Genomic DNA, 27,909 nt, shown 5'->3' with positions numbered 1-27,909 from the left:
CTCAGACCCTCTCACTTTTTGAAGGACCAAGTAGGTACCAGGCCGGCCAAGTCGCCCGGCCACAGCGTGAGAAAGATCCAGAACTGGCCTTATGCAGTCTGGAGGATGAGACGAACACTAAACAAGCAAGTGTATTCCATCCGGACAAACGCGATCAGCAACCGACCCCAAGCCACCAGAGGCGCGAAGGCTAGCTTGCGAGTTTTAGGGATAATGCACCTTCTGCGCATGCCCGGGGCTGGCGCGTTCGCGGGGCCAGCCCGGATGACGTCTCCTCGCGGCGTCTACGTCTGACGTCACTTTTCGGCGCTGGCAGGAAGAGGCGCTAGGCGGCGCACGTGGGTAGCCGCGCGGCGGGTGGGTACATGGCGGGTTCTGCTGGGCTGGCGCTGTGCGGGCATGAGTTGGTGGTGCGGGGCGGCAGCCGGTTGCTGGCCACCTCCACTTCGAGCAGGTGAGGGGTCTGGGCCTGGAGCAGGAGCCAAGGCTGCGGTCGCGCGTCGGGGCCCTGAGACGCCGGCTCTCCCGCACAGCCGGGGTTGCACCCGCCTTGGGGTGACCCCGGGGAGCCCCGCTACTACCTGTGAGCTCTCCGTTGCCACCTGGGCCCGGCCGCGTGCCTGCGCCGCGGAATGTCCGCGCTCCGCGCCTTTCTCCCAAGACCCGCCCAGGGGTCCCCTAGCCGCCTGCCCAGGGCCCCGCGCCCTCCGCGGCGGGTCTGCGGCGCTCTTTGAGGGTTCGGCGCGAGACACTTCCGGGCTCTGCGGGGTCCGGGGGACGCTGGTCAGACCCTCTCTGGAGAGAGGGGTGGAACACTTCCGGGCTCTGCGGGTCTGGGGGACGCTGGTCAGACTCTCTTCTGGAGAGAGGGGTGGAAGGCAGCCCTTGGGGAGAGGGCTTTACTCCCGGCCACCAAGTTCGGCGCACCCCCTCTCTCCCCTCCCTCTTCCTGCGTAGGTGCCTGTTTCCTCCTCCCAGCCCACATCCCTCGACCCCGCCCTACTTGCCCTTCGGGGCTGGAGGGTTTTATCTGACACCTCCTCGCTCGGGGGGTACTCCAGAGCCACTGCGCGCACCTCCCTAGTGGCCCATTACAAGGTCTTGCTTTTGCTTTCCCTAATTTCACGCTCCTTCCTTATCGTTCCCGGGATTTTTAAATCAGTAAATGTTTGTTGATCGAATAGTCTTGACCCAGGAGCTTCTTGGATATTAGTAGTGGTAAGTTTCGGCCCCTGTTTTCTTTCCCGGGGTAGTTTTGATTCTTCCATACTTGAAACAATGTGTCTCTCAAATGTAAAGATACTCTCTGTGTTCTTTGTTCAGTGTTTGGTTTCAGAGATCCAATAAGATGTTAAGTTTAGATTTCACAGATTTATTCACAAAGCTGTTGTCTGGCCCAGGTTATTTCGTTTTAGAGCCTCGGGGTATCTAACACATGCCACAGTGAGAGACGGCTAAATTAGACTCCATCTGGTTGCTTCATTCCATACCTTTTGAGGAAATCTAGTGGCCGGCTGGCGCAGTTTCTGGCTTGGAGGACTGTTTCGCTTCCTGCGCTGCAGTGTGCCACGTGAAAAGAGTTTGGCTGCAGTCACTTTAAAGGCTATAAATTTGCACGATGTCTTCTCTGTGCCAGGCACTGGAGGGGGAGCTCAAGGTCTGATAGGGAAGGTGGGTGGCTTCTATACTGGTAAATGCTTGGCAGCCATGGGAGCTTTTCTGGGGCAGATGAGACATTTTTCTAAACAAGTAATGGCGGTTTTAAACGGGTGCAAAAGACCCTCTGAAAACTCAATAACATCAGAATATAACTTGTTCTTACATAGCCATCTTGTACTGATGTTCTGGTTATCAAAGAACGGTATATTACTTCCTGTTGAATTTTTGTCTTCATTTATTTCACTTAACTGACTTTTATGGACAGACCATATCAGTTATGTATGGCAAATATAAATAGGTTAAGCAAATAAAGCTCCTTAACTGTTCCCTGAAATATCTTATGGAGACAGTTTCTTGTGGATAAGACCCTTAGTGAGTATGCAAATATTGTTTTGATCCAGGTTAAAAAAAAAGAAATGAACATTATAATTACCGAAGTGCTTCCTTTAAAATGTTTTTGTTATTTTTTCCTTTAGTGATGATGACAGCCTCTTCATATATGATTGCAGTGCTGCAGAAAAGGAGGCACAAGAGCATAAAGGGTGAGATGGTAGGGGAGCCTCTTCAGGGCTGATGCATGGTTTGAATAATGGGACCGTTCAGTCTAATGAGTAAGCTGTTGTCTTATTTGCTGAATTCTTCATTTCTGTTACCCGGCTGTGTGGATAAACCAGGGACCACCTCAGGAGAGAAATATGGAACTACCTTTCAAATTCATCATTAAGAATATTAGCAGTTTTTAAAATACTTTAAATTCGTTTTGTCAGTAGTTAACTATTTTATTGGCACTTTGAAATAACAGGGCAATTTTAAATGCATTGAAAGCAGGTATATGAAATTAACTTCAGCTAATTGAAAGATAAAAGTAGAGTATGGTTTTTAAAAAAATTTTTATTGGAGTATAGTTGATTTACAATGTGTGTTTCAGGTGTACAGCAAAGTGAATCAGCTGTACATCTATATATATATCCACTCTTTTTTAGATTCTTTTCCCATATAGGTCATTACAGAATATTGAGTAGAGTTCCCTGTGCTCTGCAGTAGGTCCTTATTAGTTATCTATTTTATATATAGTAGTGTGTATATGTCAATCCCAGTCTCCCAGTTTATCCCTCTCCACCTTTCCCCCCTGGTAGCCATAGGTTTGTTTTCAGAGTACGGTCGTTCTGTATGGTGGTTTTCTTTAGAAGAATCAGGCTTGGGGCCCACTTTATTTTTCTTAATATGATTTGATCCCTGCCTCTAGTTGTAGATCAGTTCATGTCCTTGAGGGAGTGGGCCCCTGAGGGTCTTTGCAGCTCAGCCCTTGGGATTCTGGTGTGCATGCTGAGAGACTTTTCTGTTTAATTAGCTTTACTCCTTAAAAATTAGAGTGGTCTTTAACCTCTCCGTGTCCCCTTAATATGTTTTATGTTCTGGCTACGTGAAGCTCATCACATTTTCCACGTCCGATCGCGTTATAAACGTACAGGGCTGGCCTGGAGGGCGCAGCTCACTTGCTGAGGTAAGGCCTGACCTGCCCCCTCTCTTTCTCAGGGAGGACGGACAGCCCGTGGATAAGGGGAGTGACACGGTTCTGGCGTCCACCTTCTCCACGTCCGGCAGCTATTTCGCTTTAACTGATGACAGTAAGCGTCTGATTCTTTTCCGTACAAAACCATGGCAATGTCTGAGTGTCAGGTATGAAATGCTAACGTGGAATCATTACGCTGTTGAACGCACGGCTTACACTTGCATGCCAATAACAATAGTGACAGTAGCGATAGTGTAAGAAGCTAACACAGAGCACCAGTTCTGTGCCAGGAGCCGTTTCGAGTGCTGTACTTGTGTTAACTGATTTAATTCTCATACCAGGCCCGTGAGTGCGGCGGCGCGGGGCGGGGCGGTGTTCTCACCCACACCGCAGCTCAGGAAACTTTGAAGCAGCTCCAGTTACTCAGCTCAGCTGGGCCCTGTCCTGGTCACTGGCTACAGAGTCTGTGCCCCTGGCCACTGTGCCGTCGTGCTTTCCAAACACTGTTTCTCCAGTCTTGTGGTGGCAGAAATAGAGAATGCCAGCATGCCCCCTGGGAGTGTGTCGGGGGCTTCGTGTAAGTTAAGGCACCTGGGCGACGTTTTTTTTTGTTTTTCTTTTTTTTTTTGCGGTACGCGGGCCTCTCACTGCTGTGGCCTCTCCCGTTGCGGAGCACAGGCTCCGGACGCGCAGGCTCAGCGGCCATGGCTCACGGGCCCAGCCGCTCCGCGGCATGTGGGATCTTCCCGGACCGGGGCACGAACCCGCGTCCCCTGCATCGGCAGGCGGACTCTCAACCACTGCGCCACCAGGGAAGCCCTGGGCCACGGTTTTAACTTGGTGAGTTTTTAAGTCGGTGCACTTACTTGAGTATCATCTCAAGGGCTGGGGGCTCAGCATTGATGGGAGATGATGTCAGTAACTCAGCAAGAACATAGCTGTCACTGGGCCTGGGTGTTTCCTCTTACCCAGCAAAGTCCTGTGCATGCTCTTCCGACTTTTTATTCTTCTCCTGCATCTCTCTCCATCATTTCCTCAAAGGGAGGGGGCACTGTGGTTTTCTGAGCGCTCACTTCCCGAGAGCTTCCTTGTCTTTGGAGAGGAGGTGGGTGATGCTGACAGTCGGCTGGGGGCAGATGTAAATGCCCTTTGGCTTTGATACTCTCTTAACTTGCACCTTCTCTGTTTCCTTAGGAGGGTGCAGGCGGGCTTTATTTTGATTGTTCTTTGACATTGATGGAAACACCCACACGGAGCAGAGCCGGCCCTTCCCCTTCTCGCCTCCCTGCGGGCTGCAGGGTTTAACTGCCCTTTCATAATCAGAGATAAACGTGTGCGGTTATAACGCTCTAACTACTGAAGGGCCAAGGTCAAGGAATTTCCTGTTGTAGCCAACTCACACCTGTATTGGGACAGCTACACTTCTAAGATTTTTATCTCATCTTATTTGCTAAGAGAAGGATAAAAAGCCAGATTCCAGGTGGCATCAAAAGCAAGGAGTACCCACTCTGCCCTCGATTCCAGTCAGGTTAAAAATAAAGTCCAGTAACATTACTTCGTTTTTACCTTATACGTGTTTTTGTGTATTAGGTGGGCAATAGATGGTCATGTTTTAAAAGCTTAAAACAGAAAATTAAAAGGATGTACGGGGAATCTCCCTGCACCCGCGCCCTCCAGCTACCGCCCACAGTCAGTTACAGTTTCCAGCCCCAGAATGACTTTTTTTTTTTTTTTTTTTTTTTTTTGTGGTACGCGGGCCTCTCACTGTTGTGGCCTCTCCCGTTGTGGAGCACAGGCTCCGGATGCGCAGGCTCAGCGGCCATGGCTCACGAGCCTAGCTGCTCCGCGGCATGTGGGATCTTCCCAGACCGGGGCATGAACCCCTGTCCCCTGCATCGGCAGGCGGACTCTCAACCACTGCGCCACCAGGGAAGCCCCCCAGAATGACTTTTAAATGTGTGTTGCCGTGTAGCCACAGGATAATTGATGATGAACTGCTCCTTCCTGCCGATGTGAATTCACGTCACCCTTACCCGGAGAGACCTGTGAGGCAGCATCTTCCTGCCAACGTAGCCGGAACATCAGCGGGTCACTTAGAGCACAGACGATGTCCTGTGTTTTCGGGGTTCAGCATTGCCGGGAACGTTGGGGTTTCTGACCCTGAGCTCCCCCACAGGGATCCTTGCGGGTAGCCTTGGTTTTGCTTCCACAACCTGTAGGGAGCGGGGAGGGCAGGCCCGCGACAGTGATGGCAGGTGATGGTGGCTGATGAGGCAGCCAGGGCTGCCGTAACGAACACCATAGCTTCAACAACAGGTATTTAGTCCTCACAGTTCTGGGGCTGAGGTCCAAGATCAGGGTGTCAGCAGGATTGGTTTCTCCTGGGCGTGGCTTGTAGATGGCCACCCTCTTGCTGTCTCTTCACATGGTCATCCCTCTGTGTGCTGTTTTCCTCTTGTGCCCATCACACTGGATTGGGGTCCACCTGGACAGCCACATCGCACCTGAATCACCTCTCTAAAGGCTGTCTTTCCAAATACAGCCACATTCTGAGGTCTGGGGGGGGGTTTAGATTCCAGCATGAATTTGGGGGGGGCACAGTTCAGCCCGTAACAGTAGTTAATCTCCTTTCTTGACCCTGACTGCTGACTTTTGTCTGTGGAGTCTCCATACCTTACGTCAGATTCTCAGAAAGGGGGCTTTGCCCCAAAAGATGGAAATCAAACGATCTAAAGGAATCTGGCAGTAGTTCTTTTGCTAAAGTAAAGGCTGTCCACCGTGCTTCTGGTGTGCCCACCAGGGTGCCTCGGGGACATGCAGGCTGATTCTGCCTGCAGCGGGATGTATTAGAGCTCTGATCGCCCTCCAGGGACATCCGGAAATCTGCGTCTGACCCCCAGGTTGCCGAGGGGACCTGGGCAACGATCAGAGGACCCAGGGGATCAGGCCTGGGTCAGAGGAGACTTGGGGTCTTCAGGACTGAAGGGCGTGTTGGAGGTGCACCCGATGGAGCTGATGGCAGAGATGTCTGTGCTGGTCAGTACTTTGTGAAGAGTAGCAACTGCGTGCAGTCCCGTCGTTTTCTTGACCTTCCCTCTTCATGGACGTTTCTTACCTGCGTTTCACTTGTTCTGCTCTTTCAAAAAGTGCTTCAGTGAATTATCATATTTTCTCAGACGTAACTTTTCTCATTTATCTGTAAAAGTTGCCAAAACTGAATTGCCAAGTCTGAAGATGTGTATTTGTAAATTATGTCGATGATCACAAATTGCCTTCCCAAGGGGTTTTCCCTTTACCCCCGGAGTGCAGGAGCAAACACCGCACCCCCCAGCGCTGAGTAGCATCTAACCTTGGGCCTGGGGCCGTGTGAGAGAAAAGTGGGACCTTGCGTGCTTGCCTCGTTAGGAGTGAGGAGAGCAGCCTTACTCTGAAGAACTGCTTGTACCTTGTGAGCTGTCTTACGCCCTTTGCTTTTCCGCGGGGTGGTGGTTCCTTTTCCCTTTGATTCTCTGTTGGGGAACTTGGGTTTTTCCCATTTGTGTTAAACGAGTCCATCCACTGCGGCTGCCCTGTCACCCGGCCGTCCCATATAGCGTTGCGTGCTGAGCGAGACACTACGGGTGGGCCTCGGCCGACAGGCTCCCCCAGGCCGCCGTCCAGAGCTGCCACGGGCGTGCTTGTGTGCAGACCTGCCCCTGTGGGGTCTGCGGGAGGGCAGCTGAGGGCAGGTTCGTAGGTGTCCTGTCTGGTCCCTGGAGCAGTGTGGTTTCCTACCACAGCAATTTTTTCCATTCTCCCCCTTGAATTTTTGTGGTTCATGTAAAAATTTGGGAACCTCAGAGAAGGCCAAAGTGGGAACAAAAACAAATCACTCTGAATCTCATCATCCAGAGATCCCTAGTGGGAGACACCGCGCGGCACCTGCCTTCCCCCTGCGACACTCCCCCTACCTCGAGGCCTGTGGGTGTGGACTGAAGGGAAGGTGCCGTGTTGTTTTGTCTCTGGAAGGTTGTGTGTCGGGGCTTCTTTCCACGTGAGACCCAATAACGCTCGGGGCCGTAGACCTTAGCGGTCTCGGTCTCGGTGTTGGGCGTTTTCCCTTTAGTCGTTCTCTCTTGGCTTTTAAGTTGATATCAACAGAATAACTTTGTGTAGGAAATGCTTGCATTAGGTGGTGTGGAAGGCATGATGTGATTGGAAGAAATTAAGGAACCAGATTACAACTGCAGGACCTCCCTCGTGTTGCAGCCTTTGGATAATGGGGCCAAGGGGCTGGGCCGGGGCGAGCCCAGGGCAGGGGTCGCGTGTCTCCCGTTGCCTTTTCCTGTGTGTTTACCCTGAGCTCAGCGCCTTTCCTCTCTGATTACGCTTTTGCGGGAGAGCAGGGTGAGTTGAAGTCGCCGGGGCGACGACATGCAGTGGGCGGTCCCCCCCATGCTGGTCGAGTGGACGTCACCCTGGAGGGGGTGCAGCAGCTCTTCACCTTTGGGGCACAGACCCCTTTGGGATCTGATGGGCCCCCTCAGAACGGCACCCACCCTCAGTACATCTGACGTCCAGTTCATGCACATTTGACCGGCCAGGGCCCCGAGCGGCTGTGGGACCTGCTCACGGCTCAGAGCTCGCTCTAGCGGCCCTTCCTCTGTCCCTGGCAGGGAGGAGGGGGCCACACCCACCCTGGGGGGGCCTGGGCCTTGAACCCAGTGACTCTGTGGAGCGAGGGAAAGTACTGAGGCCCCAGACCCCGCGGAGGCCGAAGGTTGGTGCCCCCGGGGCTCATTCTGCTGGGGCGGCATGGCCAGCCACCGACGGTGCTGTCCACCACCTGTGTCCTGATGCCCACGGGTCCCAATTCCTACACCTGTCCTGCACAGCTGAGCCACGTCCTGGAATCGTTGCCAGGACGGTTTAGCCTGAGAAGCTGGAAGCCCCCAGCTGGCAGAGGACAAAGGGGCGAGATGCGAGTGGGAATGGGGGGGCTGCAGTGGGGAGGGGGCCGGCTCTGGAGGGCTCACTTCCTCCTGGGGTGGGCGAGCTCATTGGGATGCAAGCCTGTTGCCTCCCGAGGACTGTCCTAGGCCGGTGCCCCCTAGGAGGTCGTGCCTCCCCCTCCGGCCCCCCCAGGCCGTGGCCGCGCTCCGCGCAGATGCTCAGAGAGCCCGTTAGGCTGTGCAGCTGTGTTGCTGGTGCAGCACAGGCCGTTTGTTTAAATGACGGGCGCGCTGCGAGTTCTGATCAGTCTTGACCTGGGGTCTGATTCCCTTTCCTTGTTGTTGTTTCCCCACGTTCATGGCATCACGCCTCCTTGCCGGGCTGCATGGGACCGAGGAGTGGGGGCCGTCCAGCAGCAGCCGAGCCCGGTGGCGGCGCCTGGAACCCAGCAGGGCCTCCCGCTCTCTCCTCTGTCCTCTCGCCCCTCCCTCCCGAAAGGCGGAAGGCCGGAAGGCAGGAAGGCGGAAGGCGGGCGGGGCTCTGATGGGCCCTGCGTGGGGGGGCGTAACGTTCAGTTTCCGTTTCAGGCTGACGTCTGGAGTCCGGCTGCTGTGAGCTGGGTGTCGTCTGCACGGACGTTAGCTCTTTATGGGGACAGTCACCTTCCAGCCCTCGGGTGACGGCAAAGCTGAGGCCGGCCCTTCTGTGAAGAGGCCACGCGTATAGATAAACGGAAGGCGTTTGTGTGTAAAGCAGCGTTATGGCTTGTCTCTAACGTAGGATGAAAAATACGGGCACCTTGTCTCTCCAAACTAGGCTTAGAGAGCCTAGTTTGCTACCTGGAAGACGTCCCAGTAGAAACAAAATGAGAAATGGTAACAGGAGGAACCGGCATTACCCCGACCCGGGGCGAGCGGGCCGGCGGTGGGGCCTGTGTCACCACTTGCGGTTTTGCTCCTCGTGGCTGATGTCGTTACTGAACCAGCTCGCAGACGTGACAGCTCTTGTGGCCCCGGATCAAGGATTTGGACTTGTGATGCGCCCCCAGCTCTCAGCATCGCGGCCCTCCCGTGTGCTCACGAGCAGCGCGTGCAGGATCCCGGTCCAGGCGGCAGAGCCGGCGGTGGGTGGGCGGCGCGGAGGGCGGGGTCCTGGATGGGAAGCCACAGGGGCAGGAGGGCCCTCCGCAGCTGTGGTCGCGGCCCAGAGCGCACTGGCGTTTAGGAAGCTGGCTGCTGTTGTGTCCCCGCCCCACGCATGCGCGGGGGAGGCCGGAGAGCCCCGCCCCCAGCGCTCTATCAGGACAGCCTTCAAACACACCGTCAGGTCGAGCGGGTCTCACGTTGGCCACGTAGAAACCCACCGCTCAGATTCTGCCATTAGCACATTTTTAAAAGAAAAGATATTGCGAAAGTAAGTTTTGTCGGAGGCATTGGCTCTGTTTCCATCCCTTATGTTTTTGGCACCGTCTTCGGTAACTGCCACATGGCGGGAGCCTTGCGGGTCAGCGGGCGGCCCTGGCGACGACCCGTAGAGGCGACCGTGGGCTTCTCTGGCCTTGTAGGACTGTGGTGAGGAGGTGCACAGCCCTGACCTTCACGGCCTCTGAGGAGAAGGTTCTGGTAGCAGACAAGTCTGGGGACGTTTATTCCTTTTCGGTGCTGGAGCCGCACGGGAGCGGCAAGCTTGAACTGGGACACCTGTCGATGCTGCTGGATGTGGTACGTGGGCGACGTGCTTCATTGGCTACAGTCCGGCTCGGGACGAGGAGGGGGCGGCCTGTGTGCCCGGTGGGCGGGTTTGGGCTCTGCTGTGGGCAGGGCCCCGATTTCAGAGGTGAAGCTGGCAGCAGGCTGAAAGAGGACGGTCAAGTTAGGGGCAGCTGCGTGGTCTAGACGTGGGGGAGGCCCAGGTCGGGGAGACGAGGGGGAAGGGTGTGGAAGGAGCAGGCGTCCTCGGAGCCCCCGAGCCACGAGCTGCGCCCCCAGGGGCCCCGAGAGGCCCACGAGGGCTGGGCTGCGGCCAGGGGCGGCGGGGGCGGGGTGGGACCCTGCAGGGGCTCACAGGAACCGGGGGGGTCGTGAAGGACGACCAGATCACCAGGACTCAGTGGCGGGCTGGACATGGGGACACGTGAAAGGAAGGAGAGGAAGGCGACCAGGTGCCCGAGACGGGAGTGGGCGCGGCCGGGCTGGGGCGGGAGCAGGTGTGGGGCAGCTGTGGCCCTCGGGGGACACGTGAGCTGAGGCCTGGGGTGGCGGGGGGAGCCGGCCATGCTGACCCGCCCCTTCTAACCCTCGTGCACAGGCCGTGAGTCCCGACGACCGCTATGTCCTCACTGCCGACCGGGACGAGAAAATCCGGGTGAGCTGGGCTGCGGCTCCGCACAACATCGAGTCCTTCTGCCTTGGGCACACCGAGTGAGTGTCCCCCGTCCCCGCACCGAGTGAGTGTCCCCCGTCCCCGCGCCGAGTGAGTGTCCCCCGTCCCCGCACCGAGTGAGTGTCCCCCGTTCCCGTCCCACACCGAGTGAGTGTCCCCCGTCCCCGCACCGAGTGAGTGTCCCCCGTCCCCTTGCCGAGTGAGTGTCCCCCGTCCCCGCGCCGAGTGAGTGTCCCCCGTCCCTGTCCCCGCACCGAGTGAGTGTCCCCCGTCCCCCCACTGAGTGAGTGTCCCCCGTCCCCCCACTGAGTGAGTGTCCCCCGTCCCCCAACCGAGTGACCCCTGTCCCCGCACCGTGTCCCCTGTCCCCGTCGCCCCAACTAGTGAGTGTCCCCCGTCCCTGTACCCCCACCGAGTGAGTCCCTCACCCTCCACAGAGGGAGGCTCAGGTTTGAAACGCAGGTGGACCCTTCAGCTGGGGAAGTTGGTGGCGAAGTGAGAGGTGCCTCCTGGGAGGAGGGGACCAGCCTGGACGCCTGGCCTGCATCGGTTTGCTTCCTCATGGGCCCCGTCTAGCTCACCCCCTGGTCCCAGGGCTTCAGAACCTTCAGGACCTCCTTCCCTGTTCAGAATGCATTTCCCAGAGGTTTTCTTGGTGGTACCGAGGTCTCAGTCCCCAGTGCGTGGTCACCGCAGGCCAGCATTGATGCCCTTCAGCGCCCGGCAGTAGAGTCAGCGGTCAGTGGGGGTGTGTCGGGGGACGAGGAACAGGCTTCAGCGATTGAAATCGTCCAGGCAGGCGTTGTTGCTCTGTGACCTGTCTTCTGGCAAGCGAGCGCTCCTTTAGTAAGTGAAGTTTGACGTCATGTGAGGGTGGCGTTTCTGAGGAATGTCACTCTTCTGAGGCAAAAGGCTGATTACAGTTTGCAGGAAGGAAAAGCACTTAGTTTAACTGGCTGAAGTGTTTTAAACTGCGTTATTTGAGGCAGGGGAAGAATTGGAGGGATTTAATTCAATTCTGAGATCGCTCCTGTTTCCTGGTTTTTGAATGGAACGTAAACGTTGACCTTAAAGGGCGATGGTTGCTGGCTTTGTACGTCACGATAGCGTTGTTTTAGCTTTTATTCAGTTGTCTAGTAATCCTGCGAGCAGAGTTCCTGTGGCCGGCCAGCCCCCTGCCCCATTGCCGTCTCTCGGGGGCCTTTGCTGCTCCCCACCCCACTGGGCACACTGTGCCTCGGGGCCTTTGCATGTGCCATTTTCTCCAGCGGGCAAGCTCTTGCCCACACTGCCCAGCGCCCTCCTTCACTCAGCTTTCTGCCCGATGCCACCTGCCCTCTCAGGAAGCGCCCCTGCCCCCGGCCCCTCCCTGCTGGGCTTCTCAGCTGTGCCGGCCAGTTCAGAGCCGTGAGCCGCCAGGTCTCAAGTGAGAGGTGCCAGTAGTTAGTGTCAAACGCCTGATTCCAGAGACAGTGTGAAAAGACAGTGTGAAAGTAGCTCATTATTAATTCGTTACATTGATTGCAGGTTGAGATGATAACATTTTGGGTGTATTGAGTTAAGTCAAAACGTAGTATTAAAATTAGTCTCACCTGAGTCTGTTTACCTTTTTAGCGTGGTTATCAGCCAATGTAAAGTGCCCTTGGTGACTCACGTCATGGCTGCGGCTGTGTTTCTGCTGGACGGGCCTTTCTGAGCCTCCGCGGACACCCCGGGTCTCCTATGGCCTGTCTCCCGCCGAGTCCTAGACTTGGGGGGGGGTCTTTGTCAGGTTTGCTCACTGCTGTCTGCAGCCCTCAGCACAGCGCCTGGCACGCAGTAGGTGGTCAGTGGATATTTCGGCGAATAAATGACCAATTGTTGCTCCTTAAGAGTCTTGGTGAAGGCCCTGGAAACTGTGGTTTCCACTCCTTTCCTGTAAACACATCGAGGTGGCTCGTACCCACTGTCGTGGACATGCCATTGCGGGGGACACAGGCTGCATTCATCCTGCAACGTGTTCTTGTTCCTTTCTGAGGGCCTTCGGGGAAGGCTGTCCTGGGGAGGGAGGGTGGCTGCAGCCAGGCCGGGGCCCAGGCCGGGGCGAGGCTCCAGGCGGCTGGGATGGAACCGGTGGAGGCGAGGGAGCCACGGGGGCCCCTCTCCCAGGGTGGTCGCGTTAGAGACGCTGGTGCGCGCCTGCAGCCCCGAGGCTGCCTTCTTGGGGGGCTGGGCTGCTCGGCTGAGGCCTGTGGGTGTGGCCCTGGCTGCGGTTGGTGGCGCTGCCCCCCTTCCACCCGGCCCTGCTCGCAGGTCGCCCTGGTGTCACAGGCCCCGTTGAAGCGCGTGGTTGGGCAGCTCCCGAGCAGGGCAGAACCCTGGGGGCCTTCCTGGCTGGCGCGGCCGGGGACTGCCTCTGGGCCCGAGGGACGGGGCGTGCTCCCCACGCAGTCATGCCACCCCTCTCGGCTTCTGCTGGGGTCAGGCTTCGAGGTGGCACGGGCGGGGCAGAGTCACAGCAGCCCGGCTCACCCGCTGCCTCTCTCCACCTGCAGGTTTGTGAGTCGCATCTTCGTGGTGCCCGACCATCCCGAGCTGCTCTTGTCCTCGTCCGGGGTAAGTGCTCTGCTCCCCACGGGCGCCCCGGCTCCCCGTGCTGGGGGTGCAGCCTGGAGCCTCGGTTGGGGGAGGACCTGTCAGCGAGCAGCCCGTATTCTGTTCCCAGCGTGGTTGGGAGGTCAGCACGTGCCTTTCCCGGGTGGCCGTCCACTAGGTGGTGCTTGTGGTCTGCAGGGTAGAGCCGGCCGGCTGCTCCAGGGCTGTGCGTGCGTGTGTGCGCGCGCATGCGCACTGAGCCAGAACCGGTGTGCAGGGACTCCGGTCTGAGGGGTCCTTACAGCACCATGACCTCGTCAGAACGGTTGGTAGACGGCCCTTTCCGAATCCCAGAGGGACCTGGTTCCCTCCGGTCCTGCCGCTCTCAGCCCTTGTCCCTGACCCGCCCCTGTGTGAGCGCGTGGAGAGGGGCCAGGCACTTGGCCTTGGTGGAAGTTTCATCAGTAAGTACAGCAGCTCTGTCCCAGGAGCCGGAAGCCTTAACAGCTGGGTGATTGGCGGCACCTTTCTCTAAGGAACACTCTTCAGAAGGATCATCAGGCAGTACTTTTGCTGGAGTGCAGGTTTTGAGTTCCTAACTGGCTCTGATTCTTCTTTTCTTTTCAGAAGCTCTGCCCACAGCCCTTTATCTTTGTCTTTCCACCCTTTAGCTTTTTATGCAACTCAGGGGCCTGGGGTGGGCTGGGGGCCTCATGGACTCCTGACAGGCAGGCCTTCCAGGCGGTGGCCACGTCCCATTTCCTTCACCAAGTGTGGTTTCTCACAGGTTTTTACTTTTCCCTTCTCTTGAAAGTGACTTGTGAAAGTAAAGAGAAGAAAATAAATGTGCTGGAGTTCCCAAAGATAGCCAGTTTCTGTGAATTTTGCTGTAAGCCTCTTTTACAATAAAAAAAAATACTCAGCCACACAGAAAAGCGTAGTGACCACCTTTGGTCTTACCACTTAGCTTTGTCAAGTCCAGCGTTTTGCTTCTACTCCTTTTTACAGAACTGCAGTAGGGCTGGCGCTGGCCGTCTTGGGTGCCCCATCCCATTGCCTTCCTACCTCCTCACGGGCCACCCGGCCCAGGCGTGGTATGCTGCATGCCCTGCACGCTGTGAAGTGCAGATTGTATGTTTATTTAAAGAGTCAGATGCTGCTGTAAGGCTTAGAGTGGAAACTAGCACTCCACCCGCCGTGGCCTCCAAGGCAGGCCCTGGGCGCCTTCGGCTGTGTCCTCTTGGTGGCCGGTGTTTCTAAACAACGCGAGTCATCAAGAAACAAGCACGAGCAGTTTCTTCGTGTCAGCTGCTGCCATATGCGTGGGCATCAGCAGTGTCCTGCCTGCGTCCCCTCCCTCTTTGCTGGTGGGCTCCTTGTCTCCAGAACGTGCCCCCCGACCTTGTTTGGGGTACATGTCACGGGCCAGCTTTCTGAAGGTGAGGGAGGGTGGTTAAGAAGGAGCCTGCCTTTCAGGAGGTGCCCTTCTCCCGCCCCCAGCACTCGGTTATCAGGCAGGTGTATGATGCTCGATCAGGTGTTTCCCTGCAGATTGTCAAGCCGTTGCTCCAGGCTTTTCTCTGGTTTTTAGTTTGCTTGGTTTTCTGCCTGCTTTTTCTTTTGAGAAGTCTGCGGCCATTGAGTCTGGGTTCTTCATGTGGGCTCTGATCGCCCTTCTCTCTGGCCGTGTTTTGGGGGCCTTCTCACCCCGTGCTCTGAAGAATGATGGAGCAGGGCGGGGGTGTCATGGGGGCCCTGAAATTAGCTGCACGGTCAGTGGCTCTCTCCGTTCTGAGTCTTCAGGTCCACAGACCTGGGAGTTTCCTTAGGCTCCCTCCCTCTGGAGCCGTCCGCGCCTCACTCTTCCTGGGATTTGTGCAGTTGGATGTTTGACCCGCTGACTCTTGATTCTTTCCTTTCATATGTTTTCTCTCATGTGCCTGCTCCCTGTTCTTCTTTGGGGGAGATTTTCTCAACTTTATTTTCCAGACTTCTGTGGGCGTGTTCATTTCCGCTGTGGTTTCTACTTTCCAAGAGGCTCTTTCTCGTCCTCGGGACGTTCTCTCTTCATCCCCCATCCTTGCATCCTGAATGGAGACTTTGGACTCCTTGCCGGTGCTGTGGCGTGTGTTTTTTTTTAGGGATTTTCCCGTGTGTGTTTCCTTTCCTCCCTGTGTGTCACACACCTTTCCAGCTGGAGGTTTTCCTCGATGTCTGGTGGTCCGTCCGCTTATGGCATTGGGGCTGGGTTTGCGAGCCTGGGTGTCAGACTCGGGCACCCGGCTGCATCCCTGTGGGAGCCCTCCTGGGTCAGTCAGTCCTCCTTTTCTCATGGGGGTGGGGTTCGGTGTCCTGTCTTCACCCTTTGTGGGGAGGGGCCCCGTGTCTCTTCTCTACATGTGTCCCAGCGTCCCCGAGACCAAGGCCTCTTGTTCCCATCATCTGTCCCCAGCATCTGGGTTCTGTCTGCATCTACCCGTGATTGGCTTTGTCCTGTAGGGCTCTGCTCTAAAACACCCCTTGTCGCCTGGGGGGACTAGGGGCGAGTGGGGACACCTGTAGACGTGCGTTCGTCTCCCTGTTTGTCAGCCATATTGACGGCAAGGCATTCATACTCACGTCCCAGCACCCGGAGCTTCCTGCCTTAACCATTTGGGGGAAGTTAATTTTCCTCTTTCTCTCTCGGTCATTTAAGTCACACGGAGGTTCTTCTCCTCAGACTCCGTATTTGCTCCGCAGGTGGGTGTGGCCTGTGCACGTCTGGTTTTAGTAAAGGGATCCCACTCACAGGAGGGGTTTTTCTGAGGCGGATGCTGGCGTGGACCCTGCTTCGTTTCACTCATTGTCTGGTCCTTCTCCTTAGATGTGTGGTTCTGTTTCCTGCCGTCTTAATGAGCGTTGTAACAAACGTTCCTTAACATAACCCTCTCCTCTTTTTTGTATTACCGAGGTAACGTTGGTTTATAACGTGTACGTTTCACGTGGACAACGTTGCATTTTGACTTCTTTATACATTACAGTGTGCTCACCACCGAAAGTTTAGTCACCGTGCGTCACAATACAGTGCAGTTGACTCGCTTCACTCATCTTGCCCTCCCCCCACCCCTTCCCCTCTGCTAACCACTGCTCTGTTCTTTGTATCTGCATGTTTGTTTTTGTTTTGTTTGTTTACTTTTTATATTCCACGTATGAGTGAAATCATATGGTATTTGTCTTTCTCCATCTGACTTATTTCACTGAGCTTAATACCCTCCAGGTCCATCCACGTTGCTGCAAATGGTGAGATTTCATTCTTTTTTATGGCTCAGTAATGTATTGTGTGTGTGTGTGTGTGTGTGTGTGTGTGTACCACGTTTTTCTGTTGATGCGCACTTCGGTTGCTTCCAGATCTTGGCTATTGCAAATAATGTGGCAGTGAACAGAAGGGTGCGTATATCTTTTCAAATTAGTGTTTTTTGTTTTCTTCTCAGGGGTGGAATTGTTGGATCATATGGTAGCTCTATTTTTAATTTTTTTTTTTTTTTTCGGTATGCGGGCCTCTCTCTGTTGTGGCCTCTCCCATTGTGGAGCACAGGCTCTGGATGCGCAGGCTCAGCGGCCATGGCTCACGGGCCCAGCTGCTCCACGGCATGTGGGATCTTCCTGGACCGGGGCACGAACCCGTGTCCCCTGCATCGGCAGGCGGACTCTTAACCACTGCGCCCCCAGGGAAGCCCTATTTTTAATTTTTTGAGGAACCTCCATACTGTTTTCCACAGTGGCTGCACCAGTTTACATTCCCACCAACAGTGCACGGGGGTTCCCTTTTCTCTACATCCTTGCCAACATTTGTTATTTGTTGTCTTTTTGGTAGTAGTCATTCTGGCAGATGTGAGGTGATATCTCATTGTGGTTTTGATTTGCATTTCCCTGGTGATTAGTGATGTTGGGCATCTTTTCATGTGCGTGTTGCCCATCTGTATGTCTTTAGAAAAATGTCTATTCATAGTCTCTGCCCATTTTTTTTTTAAATAAATAAATTTATTTAGTTATTTATTTTGGGCTGTGTTGGGTCTTCGTTTCTGTGCGAGGGCTTTCTCTAGTTGTGACAAGCGGGGGCCACTCTTCATCGTGGTGCGTGGGCCTCTCACTGTCGCGACCTCTCTTGCTGTGGAGCACAGGCTCCAGACGCGCAGGCTCAGTAGTTGTGGCTCACGGGCCCAGTTGCTCCGCGGCATGTGGGATCTTCCCAGACCAGGGCTCGAACCCGTGTCCCCTGCATTGGCAGGCAGATTCTCAACCACTGCGCCACCAGGGTAGCCCCTTCTCTGCCCATTTTTAAAGGTTTTTTGTTGTCGCGTTGTAGGAGTTCCTTATCTGTTTTGGTTATTAACCACTTATCAGATATATGATTTGGAAATATCTTCTCCTATTCGGTTGGTTGTCCTTTTGTTGATCGTTTCTCTTGCTGTGTAGAAGCTTTTTAGATTGAAATAGTTCCATTTGTTTATTTTTGCTTTTATTTCCTTTGCCTGAGGAGATATATTCAGAAAGATATTGCTAAGATCAATGTCAAAGAGTGTACTGCCTGTGTTTTCTTCTAGGAGTCTTATGGTTTCAGGTCTTACGTGTAAGTCTTTAATCCATTTCAAGTTCATTTTTGTGTATGGTTTGAGATTGTGGACCAGTTTTATTTTTTTGTATATGGCTGTTCAGTTTACCCCACACCATTTATTGAAGAGACTACCCTTTCTTTGTTGTATGTTCTTTACTCCTTTGTTGTACATTGTCCATAAGTGCATGGGTTTATTTCTGGGCTCTCAGTTCTGTTCCATTGATCTGTGTGTGTGTTTTTCTGTCAATACCATGCCATTTTGATTATTGTAGTTTTGCAGTATAGTTTGAAATCAGGGAGCGTGACACACTCTAGCTTTGTTATTCTTTCTCAAGATTGCTTTGGCTATTCTGGGTCTTTTGTGGTTTCGTATAAATTTTAGGATTTTTTTGTCTTATGTTTGAAACATGTTGTGATTTTGATAGTGATTGGAGTGAGTCTTCAATTGTTTTAGTTAATAATGTACATTTTAACAATGTTAATTCTTCTAATCCATGAGCAGGAATATCTTTCCATTTGTTTGTGTTTTCAGTTTCTATCTACAATGTCTTATACTTTTCTGAGTACAGGTTTTTCATCTCCTTGGTTAAATTTATTCCTAAATAAATTGTAAGTGGGGTAGCTTTCTTAATTTTTCTTTCTTTTAGTCTGTTGTTAGTGTGTAGAAGCACAACAGATTTTTCTACATTGATTGTGTACCCTGCAACTTTATTCTATTCATTTATTATTTCTAGTAGTCTTTTGGTGGAGGCTTTTCTATATATAAAATCACATCATCTGCAAACAGTAACAGTTTTACTTTTCCAATTTGGATTCCTTTTCTTTTTCTTGTCTGATTGCTGTGGCTAAGACTGCCATTACTGTGTTGAATAAAAGTGGCCAAAGTGGGCATCTTTGTCTTGTTCCTGATAAACCCTCCTTTTTTTGCATTTATGTTACTTTTGGAGCACACATCAAGGCCATGCCAGTTGACACTCTCATGGGTAACAAACGGATGTCGTCTTTTCACCCATTCTTAAACAGTGATGTGTGGACAGTTGTCACATGCTCATCAACCCCATGTGTTTCTCCTTGTGTGAATGCGTGATCATTGATGGGTCTGTGTGTGTACGTGCGTGCATGCGTGTGTGTTCACTCCCAGCCCGAGCATAGCAGGTGTTGTCTTTGACCTCCGGCATGTGACAGGGTGTCTTGTGTCCTTCCCCATTTGGCTGTGTGGGGTCACCCATGTTTACTTATTGGTTTGTGCGACGCTTTGCGCAGTTGTTTCTAAGCAAAGAGCCTTTAGCCGGGAGAGAGGTGCAGTGGACGTAGCTGAGTTATTCCCACTACCCAGTGAAGCCTGGACGCCTCATTGGGTGCTGACCCGTCCTTGGTGTGTGCAGGACCGCACCCTGAGACTCTGGCAGTACAGAAGCGGCCGCGAGTTGCATTGTTGTCACCTGCCCAGCCTGCAGGAGCCGGCGGAGCCCTGGAGCAACAAGGTAACCTCACGTTTGTCTCTGGTTTATAGGGCGTCTCTCCAGTCGTGGATCCTGTGGAAAAAATTCGTTTTACGTTGGAAAAGTGTTTTTCCTGTCAATGTAAACTTCTTCTAGCTTGAGAGGAATCGTGTATTTCAAATTCTGAAGGCACCTAGTCATGTAAATGGGAAAAAATTTATATCTCACCATGTTTGCATTCAAACCACTAATTTACAGAAAGGCCTCTAATCCTGCTCGGAAATGGAAAAAATAGTGGTGCCTGGTGGGGAGCTGAGCATGCCCAGGATTCCCTACCTCTGTCCATCGTGGGTCAGCCTCATGCCCCCAGGATGGCGCACTGGCCAGTGCATCCCCAGGTCAGGTCATCTGAGCCTTCAGCTGTCAGGGGATCTGCAGGGGAGAAGGTGTGGGCTGCCTTTCAGGCTCTCGGGGTTCTTCGCTCTGATGCTCCCGGGCGGGTGCCCTGTTTGGCTGGGGTCCAGCTGATCACACGTGGACGGTTCTGGCAGCTTCCAGAGGCCCAGCTGGGCCTGGTGGGGAGGGAGGGTCTGCTCACACGTTTCCAGGGCCTGCAGAGCTGGCCTGGGGGCTGGGGTCATGATGCGCAGGGTGGCAGCCCGTGGCACGGGGCTTTGCTGCGTGTCTAACGAGACCTGGGCCTGAACTGAAGGACTCTCCTCCCTCGTCCTTGGCTTCTCGGTTCTCTCGTCCACCCCGAGACCTCTCTGTAGCACGTGGGCAGGTAGGCCTGACGTGGGTCAGAGCCCCAGGACCCCAGGGCCGCGGCCACCCAGCCCAGTGGCTTCAGGGCCCTCTGGGTCAGTGGCCTCCAGCTGCCCTGGCTGCCCCCGTGCGCGCCTCCGCCTTGGGTTTCTGCAGCCACGGTGCCCCCGTTAGAGCTGCGGCAGAGAGAGGCCTGCTCGTTCTGCCTTCTTCCCGTCTGCGCTCTGCTCACCCCTGACGCCCCTGGACGGCGAGGAGAAAGCGTAGACGGGAGCAGCGGCCAGGGCAGCCCCCGAGAGCTGTGCGTGGGCCTGCCGTGCCCCCTGCGCCTCTGCTGGCTCCCAGCCCAGGCTGCTTCCTCTGCCGGAGCGTGTGGACGCTCACGTGCACGCCTTCCTTTCCTCCCCGTGTGCTCTGTCCTCCCTCCTTTTTGAGCAATTCCATTGGCCTTGGAGATGTGGCACAGCTCCGGAGGGAGGGCCAGAGCCACGGAGCGGCCTCTGCCGTCTGCCCTGTGTGTCGGAATTCCCTGTGAGCTGTGCCCTCACTGGTGTGCAGAGAGTCCTGCAGTGTCTTCTCTTTGCCTGTCATGGACCACACGTGGGGACCGTCTGTCCTGCAGCGATGCTCGCAGTTGGAGCAGAGCAGCCCGGCGTCAGGTCCTGCCAGGCTGACACCCCTGAAGCCGCTGCTTTTCCTTTCAGAGGTTTGCTGCGTCCAGGATCACTTACTGGCGCCAGGAGGACTGCGTGGCGCTCCTGTGTGACGGGTGAGCCCACGCGGCCCGTTCGGGAGGCTTGGACGGCGACGCTGGCGCGGCGTCTGCCTGCAGTGAACTTCGCTTTACGAGCCCTGCTGCTGCGGGCCGGGCGGCTCCCTTTCTGTGCGCTGCATCTTAATCCGCTAGGGTAAAGGGAGCAGTGGCCCCCGGCTGGTCTTTTGTGCAGATAGAATCCCAACGAAGGGTCGGCTGTGGTAGAGTTCACCTCAGTCAGTCCCAGCTGGGCATGAGAGACCCGTCGGGGGCTGGCGGTGCTGACGAGGTGGGTGTGGGGGGCACGGGCCACTCAGCGTTCCCTCCTGGGCCTTGTCTGCGTGCCGGGGGGGGCGTTTGGGGGCCTCCCACATTGTCACTTGTCCTGACAGCAGGCCTGGGGTGGGCGGCTGAGCTCATGTTGGAAATGAGGACGCAGGATTAGAGGGTAAAAAGCCTGCTGGGGAGGGCTGAGCGCGGCCCGGGGTCCCGTCCGCTGCTTGGCGGGCAGGGCGGCTGTCTCATCTGCACGGCTTCGACTTTGCTGCCTAGTAAGCTGTCCCCGGACTTCGGGACTGGAGCGTTCGTTAGCTCACGGTTCCCGGGGTCGGGGAAGCGGGAGTGGCTTGGCTGGGGGCTCCGGGCTCAGGGCGTCCCGAGGTTGCCGCTGAGGTGTTGGCGGGGCTGGCCCGGGGCTGAGTGCCCCCGTGGGCGCTGTCGTGATCGTCCCCTCTCTCCCTGGGAAGGCTGCCCGTGGTCTGCCTCTTCCAGCTGGATGTCCCCCGGCGGCAGCTGGTCTACCAGCAGCAGCTGACTTTCCAGCACAGAGTGTGGGACGCCGCCTTCGAGGAGGCCCGGGGGCTGTGGGTCCTGCAGGACTGCCGGGAGGCCCCCCTCGTGCTCTGCAGGCCTGTGGGTGGCCAGTGGCAGGTGAGATGGGCGGCCCCGCTGCGTCCTTGGGGGACGGCGGCCACAGGGCTTGCGGCGTGGGTGCGGGGAGCTGGGTGCCTGGCCGGGTTCTTCAGTGGCACGGAGCCTGCACGGGTGTGTCGGGGGTCAACTGCTGTCATTGGTATGTATTCCCTGTGATTGTTCTGCTGACACGTCTTTTTGGGAGAAAAGCCCACAGTTGGTGAGCCCTTAACCTTGCAGCCTCGGCGCAGCCTTGCGCTGGGGCAGTGGTCCCGCTGGACAGTGGGGGGCCCCTCCTTGCAGGTGGCCTGGGTGAGCCGTGCGTAAAGCAGGGATGTCACCTCCCGCCTGTCCTGTGTCTAAGGTGCCATGGGGAGAAGCAGGTGACACCCGCAGAGCCCTTTGCAAACTTGCACGGCCTGGACGAGTGCTCAGGGCGCCCGGCAGCTCGCTCGGGGGTCTTGGCCTGAAAACTAGCAGTGGGTGGTGCCGCCAGCTGGCGCCCGCCAGGTTCCAGACACCTTGGGCGGAGTCCTGCGTGGCGAGCCGCGGTCGCTGCCATGCCTGATGAGCCGGGGAGAGCGGCCTTTCCGCCTCCTGTGAGGACAGGGGTCACCACTGTCCACCGGCCTCTTTCCAATAAAGGTTTTCCGTTCGTCTTCTCAGTCTCTTCCTGAAAGTGCTGTGTCGAAGAGGGTCTGTGCTCACCTTCGCGAGAACTGGGCCATGTTGGAAGGTGAGGACCCGCCTTGGCCTGCTTTGCAGGGTCATGTTCAGCCGTGGGCGCGGGCGGACGCTGGTTCCAGAGCGCGGAACGCAGCAGGAAGCTGCTCTGTGGGTGAGGGTGCAGGGCCTGTGGTGGGTGCGGTGTGTGTGTCTGCGTCCGCATCGGGACAGCAGAGCTGCTGTGAGCCGGGGCCTGGTTGGTTCCCTTAGCGGAGATTGAGGTGCCGAGAGCCCCTCCGTTTGTACTGGCAGAAGGCAGGCTCTTGGGACGCAGCTTCTGGCTGTGTCAGGGGGTGCTTTTAACTCAGCCCTGGAACTCAGGTGCCTTTACTCGAATAAAGAAATGATTGCTCAGAAGACTTCTTGGGAAGACAAGCCACCGTCCAGATGGAGGCCTGGGTCCTCCGAGCTCTGGGGACGCAAACGCAGCTTCGGTGTGTATAGACGCTAGAGCGGCCCGCACGTCCCACTGTTTCTGTGGACCCTGCGGGGTCTGCATCCGGCCGCTCGGTGGTTGGCAGATTTCAGGTCCCCGCTGGCTGTTGGCTGGAGGACACCCCACTCCCCGGTGCAGAGCAGCAGGGGCGCGGTGCCGACAGGACGCAGCCACAGCCTCTGCACCTGGCCTCCCGGGGACCTCCGGGCCCCGCATGTCCTGTTAGAAGCGAGTCCTCGGTCCAGCCAGGTGTGGCCACCAGGAGGTGGGCATCCTTGGGGCCATGCCAGAGGAGGCGCCGCAGGTCCACGGAGAGCCGGGTGGTCGCTGTCGCAGGAGGGTCCCTCCGGCCCACCACGTCCCCCGCTAGAAGCAGAGCCCCTGCGCTCCCGTGGCACGCTGGCAGCCGTTCTTGTTCCGCACAGGCTCTGCTGGCATGGACAGTGGCTTCAGCAGCCTCTACAAGGCCACCTGCGACAACATGACCACTTACCTGAAGAAGAAGGAGGAACGGCTGCAGCAGCAGCTGGAGAAGCAGCGACGCAGGGGGCCACCGCGCGGGTCCAACGGGCAGACCAAGAAGATGAAGGCGGGGCACGCACCACGGAGCTGCTCGTCCTAGCTCGGCTCGGGGTGCTCCTTGGGGGTGCTCAGCGCCTCGGGGCAGCGGGACGCTGTGCTCACCCCTCCTGCCCGCAGCGCCCTGACGCAGGCAAAGGGGGGACCTCATTCCCGACTCGGGCTGGGGGGCGGCGAGGTCCATCCCGACTCAGCGGACACCTGGGGCCGTGCCAGGCAGCTGGACGCGGGACCCTGGGCTCTAGAACATTCTGTTGCTGAGCAGAGCCCTCTGGCTGGAGGGAGGCCACGCAGCGTGTGAGCCGCTATGCCTGAGCAGTGAGTGCCTCCAAGCCCCTTCCCTTCACACTGGAGGGCACGTCACCCTGCAGCTGTGGCGCTGTCCTTTCCTGCTCGTCCACGCAGCTTCCTCTAGGGGAGCCTGGACGCGGACGGATGTCCTTCCAGCAGTGCGGTGCACACCTGCGCTTTTCTCCAGTCCCCTCGCCCTCCTGGATGGTCCACTACGCTGTCCAGCAGGCGGCTGCGCGCCGCGGGGGCCGTAAACCTGAGGGGAGTTAAGTCCTCGGTTCCCTGGGCAGCGCTGGCTCCGGTGCTCAGGCCCCTCGGGGTGCGGAGAGCTCCTCGCCGGCGCTGGTGGAGACGGGAGCTTGTCCGCGACGCGTGCGGACAGAGAAGCCCGGCTGCACGCTTACTCCGCAGGGAAGTGACGGGTGATGTTGTGTATGTTTGATTTCGGTTTGCACTTTGTGCACGTGCTGCAGAGCAGGAGGGTCGGCTGAATTCTAATCACTGATCAATAAAGATGAGCTTTTTTGCAGCTTCTAGAAATTTTAGCAGCAGCACCTGGAGCTAATCTCAGAATATATTGAGTGGAACCATTTGTGATGAGTGCGCTGTTTCCGACCGAAACATTTGCCTTTTGATTTGAAGAAAAACATTTCTTTGGTTTGGGGTTTCACAGGGTACTTGGACACAAATCATTTTGTGTATCAGAAGCTGCAAGGCTTCAAACTTTTCCTAAGTGCCTTATTTTACTTTAAACATTGATCTGAAAACAGTGCTGTTTGTGAACCGCCCGGGGTAACTTCCCACAAGGGACATCAGGACCTCCCCAGACTGGGGGCTGTCTCGGGCAAAGGAGAGCAGAGGGGGTGTGCCTGGGATGGAATGGGGTCCCCAGGGCAGAGTGGGGTGCCCTGGCCATGGTCCTGGAGGGGGAGCCTGACCTCGTGAGCACTGCATCGGGCCCAGGAAGGGTTTTTGATAATGGTCTGCTCCGAATTCTTGGTTTTAGGAGCAATTGAGGTTTGTTCTTGTTGGTGTCTTTGTCTAAGATAGGGGTCAGCAAACGGGCTCGCAGGCCACATGCTGCCTGTTGACCAGTTTTGTGTGGTCTGTGAGCTAAGCGTAGTTTTTACATTTTTAAAGGGTTGGAAAAAGTCAAAAGCAAAAGATTTCGAGATGAATGTCCATCACTAAAATTTTACTGGGACACGCCCACGCCTGCTCGATTGGGGTGGTCGACGTGGGCTTTGGGGCTGCAGCCGCAGAGGGGGATGGTTGCCTCGGAGACCGGATGGCCTGCCCAGTCTACAGCCTTGATTTTCTGGTTCTCTACAGAGAGCCTTCCTTGCCAGTCCCTACCGCGCTCTCTCTCTCAAGTCTGTGCAGTGTTTTAAAGGAACTGGTTAGTTTCACCGTGCTCCACGTGGTCCCTGAGGGCAGCTAGGGGAGCAGCCTCTGGAACCCCGGTGTCCCAGCTCCGGGCAGCAGGGGTGGCGCTCAGGGGTGTGTGAGGCTGGCCTCTTGCACCTGATTGGGAGGCTCAGACTTAACGACAGCGGCAGTGCCAGGCAGCCTGTCCGGGAGGGCAGAGCACAGGTGAGAGGGGCCACGAACATCTCCCGCCTTTCCGGGGGTTGCTTTAAAGTTACTTGCGTTCTGATCGAAGCTACACACGCACGTGTCAGAGACCAGGCTATGCTGACAGGCTGACTGTGACTGTGGTCTGGTCTGCTGCTTCTCCCACACAGCGCCGCCCCACTTGGTGATCCGTGCCTCTGTTCCCGGGGCTTCGGCCGCTAGAGGCCCGGCAGCAGGTGTGGGGGGGGAGGGAGGGAGGCAGCGGCCTTCTCTTCTGCTGTGGTGCCCGTTCCCGTTCCCGTGGGCTGCCTCCCTCTGGGACTGTCGCCTCCTGGGGGCCCTGGCTCCACCCAGCCCCAGGGGCAGACGTGGCTTCTTCTTGGTCCCGAAACCCCGTCCGCGTCTCTGGAACTAGCGTCTCCATCAAAGGACCTTAGCGAATCTCAGGTGAGTGTGAGCTGAATTCTCGCTGGAAGCCTGACTTAGGAACTGTTCCTGCTCACGTGCCCCCGGTTGTCCCGAAGTTTCTCCCGTGGTTGGTGGAACCCAGACCCGTGAGGAGCCAGCTGTTGGATTTCCTGGGTTTTCGTCTTTTCCGTCTTCACCCGTAGCAGCAGCGTCCCTGCTTCCCTCCGTGGCTTTGCCTTGAGAAGGCCGGTCCATCGTCCTCTGATGAGAAGAGCGGCTTCTTTGGGTTCATCTGTTGAGCCGCGGGGGCGGAGGAGTTGAGCTGGCTTTCTTAACCCCTTTACTCATCTCTATTTTCCGTCCTTTCTCAGTGTCCGTGTGTTTTGCGTTTGGGGAGATTCCTTGGGCTTTGTTCCGGCTCATTTACTGATTTTTTAAAAACCTGGTCACCACAGTTGTGAATTCGAAGTGGTTTTGTTCCTTCGTTTTCATCCTAGTGTACGGCTGGCAAGTGTGCCCGGAATGGGTAACAGTCCCAGCCAGAGCCGGGACGCTCAGCAACAGCAGAGTGGTCCCCAGGTTCCCTCCTGGCAGTTACCGCCGACCCCCCACCCCTACCCCCAGGCCAGGCCGACCCAACGCGCTGGTTCGCCGCCTCTCATGCTGTTGTGTACGGCTGTGGTGGTCACTCTCACTGCTCCCTCGTGTGAAAACACCACAGCGCGCTCACCCCACTGTCACGTGGGCGTTTGAGTAGTTCCCACTTCTGGGCTGCGGGGAGCGAGCTGGTCGCTGTCCTGGAACACGCGTAAGCGTTTCTCTCGGGAGGGCCCTTGCTGGCCCGCAGGCACTTGGACAGCGCCGCCCACCCTCGTTCATTTCAACCCCTACTGTGAACGGAGAATGTACAACTCGGTACATTGTCTTGCTCAGCCTTTGAGGTTTAACTTTGCAAAGGGGCAGACTTGGAGTTATGGGCCGCTGTGTGCAGGCCAGTGAAGCAGCCCACTTCGTGTCGAGGCTTAACCTTGACCCTGTTCTCGGCAAAGGCGCCTTAACAAAGCGTGGATCTCCGCTCGGGGGGAAGCCGGCGCACGGTCGTGGGGACATTCAGGCCTGCCAGTAGATCGCCGTGGCAGGGAACTGAGGCCTCCTGTCTTGGGAGAGCTTTCTTGTGTAAATGTGGAGAGAACGCTGTGGACTTGTTTCCTGCAGCACTGATTTGAGTTCTGTACGTGTTGCCATGCATTTTTCTTTCTAATTTCCATTGTGATTTCTTTGCTGCATGGGCTGTTTGGAAGTGTGGTTAAATTCCCAAACGTTGGATGTGTTTTCTTCAGATTTTTAAAATTGATTTCTGGTTTTGATTCCATTGTGGTCTCGATATACTTTGATTCCTTTCCTTTTAGATTTATTGAGCCTTGTTTTATGCTCCAGTATGGTGGCGGTTTCATGTGCCCTTGAAGAGAACATGTCCCATCGTTGCTGGCTGGAGGCGTGTTCTGTAAAAGTCCATCAGGTCAAGTTGGTGATGCTGTTGGTTGTTACCAATTTCAGGAGCACAGCCATCCTCCTGGTTTCTGTGTACCTCTCTCACGTACTGAAAGCAGTACTTAAATGTCTAACTGTGGAACTAATTTTCCATTGTTCTAGTGGTTTTTGATTCTGATACTAGGTGCGTACACACGTAGGAGTAGTGTGTCATCTTGATGAACGATGCCTTACCATTCTGAAATATCGCTCTGTCCTTAGTCCTGTTCTTTGTCCTGAAGTGTAGGTTATCCTGTGAATGCAGCCACTCCAAGTAAAAAGTTAGTGTTAGCGTGGAATTTCTTTTTTCATCCCTTCTAACCTATGTATGCGTTTATATTTAAAGTGGTTTCTTTTTGTTTTTTGTAGACAATCTCTTCTTAGCCTCCAAATTTTGGATTTCAGTGGGAATTCAGCTGAGCCACGTATGTAATTTAAAGTGTTCAGTAGTCACTTTGAAAAGTTTGAAAAAGATAAAATTTTGAGAATAGTCTGTTTAACCAAATACAGCAAAAATAGTGTTTTAGCATATAATCTATATAAAAGTTATTCATGAGCTATTTTACATTCTACTTTTAGTCTTAATTGTCAGAAATATGGTGTGTACTGTACATAAGGTTCCTCTTTCAGAAAGCCCTGGTAGCCTAGATAAACTGACTGCGTGAATGACCTTGCTTTGCCCTTCCCACAACCTAATTCCCACTCTTAAGCCTCAAAGTAGCCAATAAACAGTGAACCCTTGAAGCCCTAGGCACCCCAGCGTCGACCCCAATAGAGGCAGTGCCCCAGGCTCATGCGTTTGCACGGGCCTCGCTGTGTGGCCCTCGGGCGTGCTGT

At 55.6% G+C, this 27,909-nt stretch overlaps 1 protein-coding gene across 5 annotated transcripts; it reads left to right on the top strand.

The window, feature by feature from the left end:
• The first annotated feature begins 313 nt into the window (after positions 1-313).
• WDR4 (WD repeat domain 4) lies at positions 314-24,151 on the top strand. 5 transcript variants are annotated; one of them, XM_060150991.1, is made up of 11 exons: positions 314-454; positions 2,136-2,201; positions 3,196-3,339; positions 9,669-9,825; positions 10,412-10,524; positions 13,021-13,081; positions 19,040-19,138; positions 20,566-20,630; positions 21,362-21,545; positions 22,194-22,263; positions 23,115-24,151. In XM_060150991.1, the coding sequence occupies exons 1-11, from the start codon at positions 366-368 to the stop codon at positions 23,309-23,311; spliced, it is 1,245 nt and encodes a 414-aa protein (XP_060006974.1). In that variant the 5' UTR covers positions 314-365; the 3' UTR covers positions 23,312-24,151. The 5 variants fall into 5 exon arrangements, with proteins under 5 accessions (XP_060006974.1, XP_060006973.1, XP_060006975.1 ...); XM_060150990.1 differs by lacking the exon at positions 23,115-24,151 and having other exon boundaries at positions 22,194-23,106; XM_060150989.1 differs by lacking the exons at positions 314-454; positions 2,136-2,201; positions 3,196-3,339 and adding an exon at positions 8,681-9,517.
• The last annotated feature ends 3,758 nt before the right edge of the window (positions 24,152-27,909 follow it).

The sequence above is a fragment of the Lagenorhynchus albirostris genome, chromosome 5 (genome assembly GCF_949774975.1).
Source record: "Lagenorhynchus albirostris chromosome 5, mLagAlb1.1, whole genome shotgun sequence".
Classification (NCBI taxonomy): Eukaryota; Metazoa; Chordata; class Mammalia; order Artiodactyla; family Delphinidae; genus Lagenorhynchus; species Lagenorhynchus albirostris.
The sequence above is the reverse complement of the archived record's forward strand: the minus strand, read 5'-3'. Positions and strand labels throughout refer to the sequence as shown.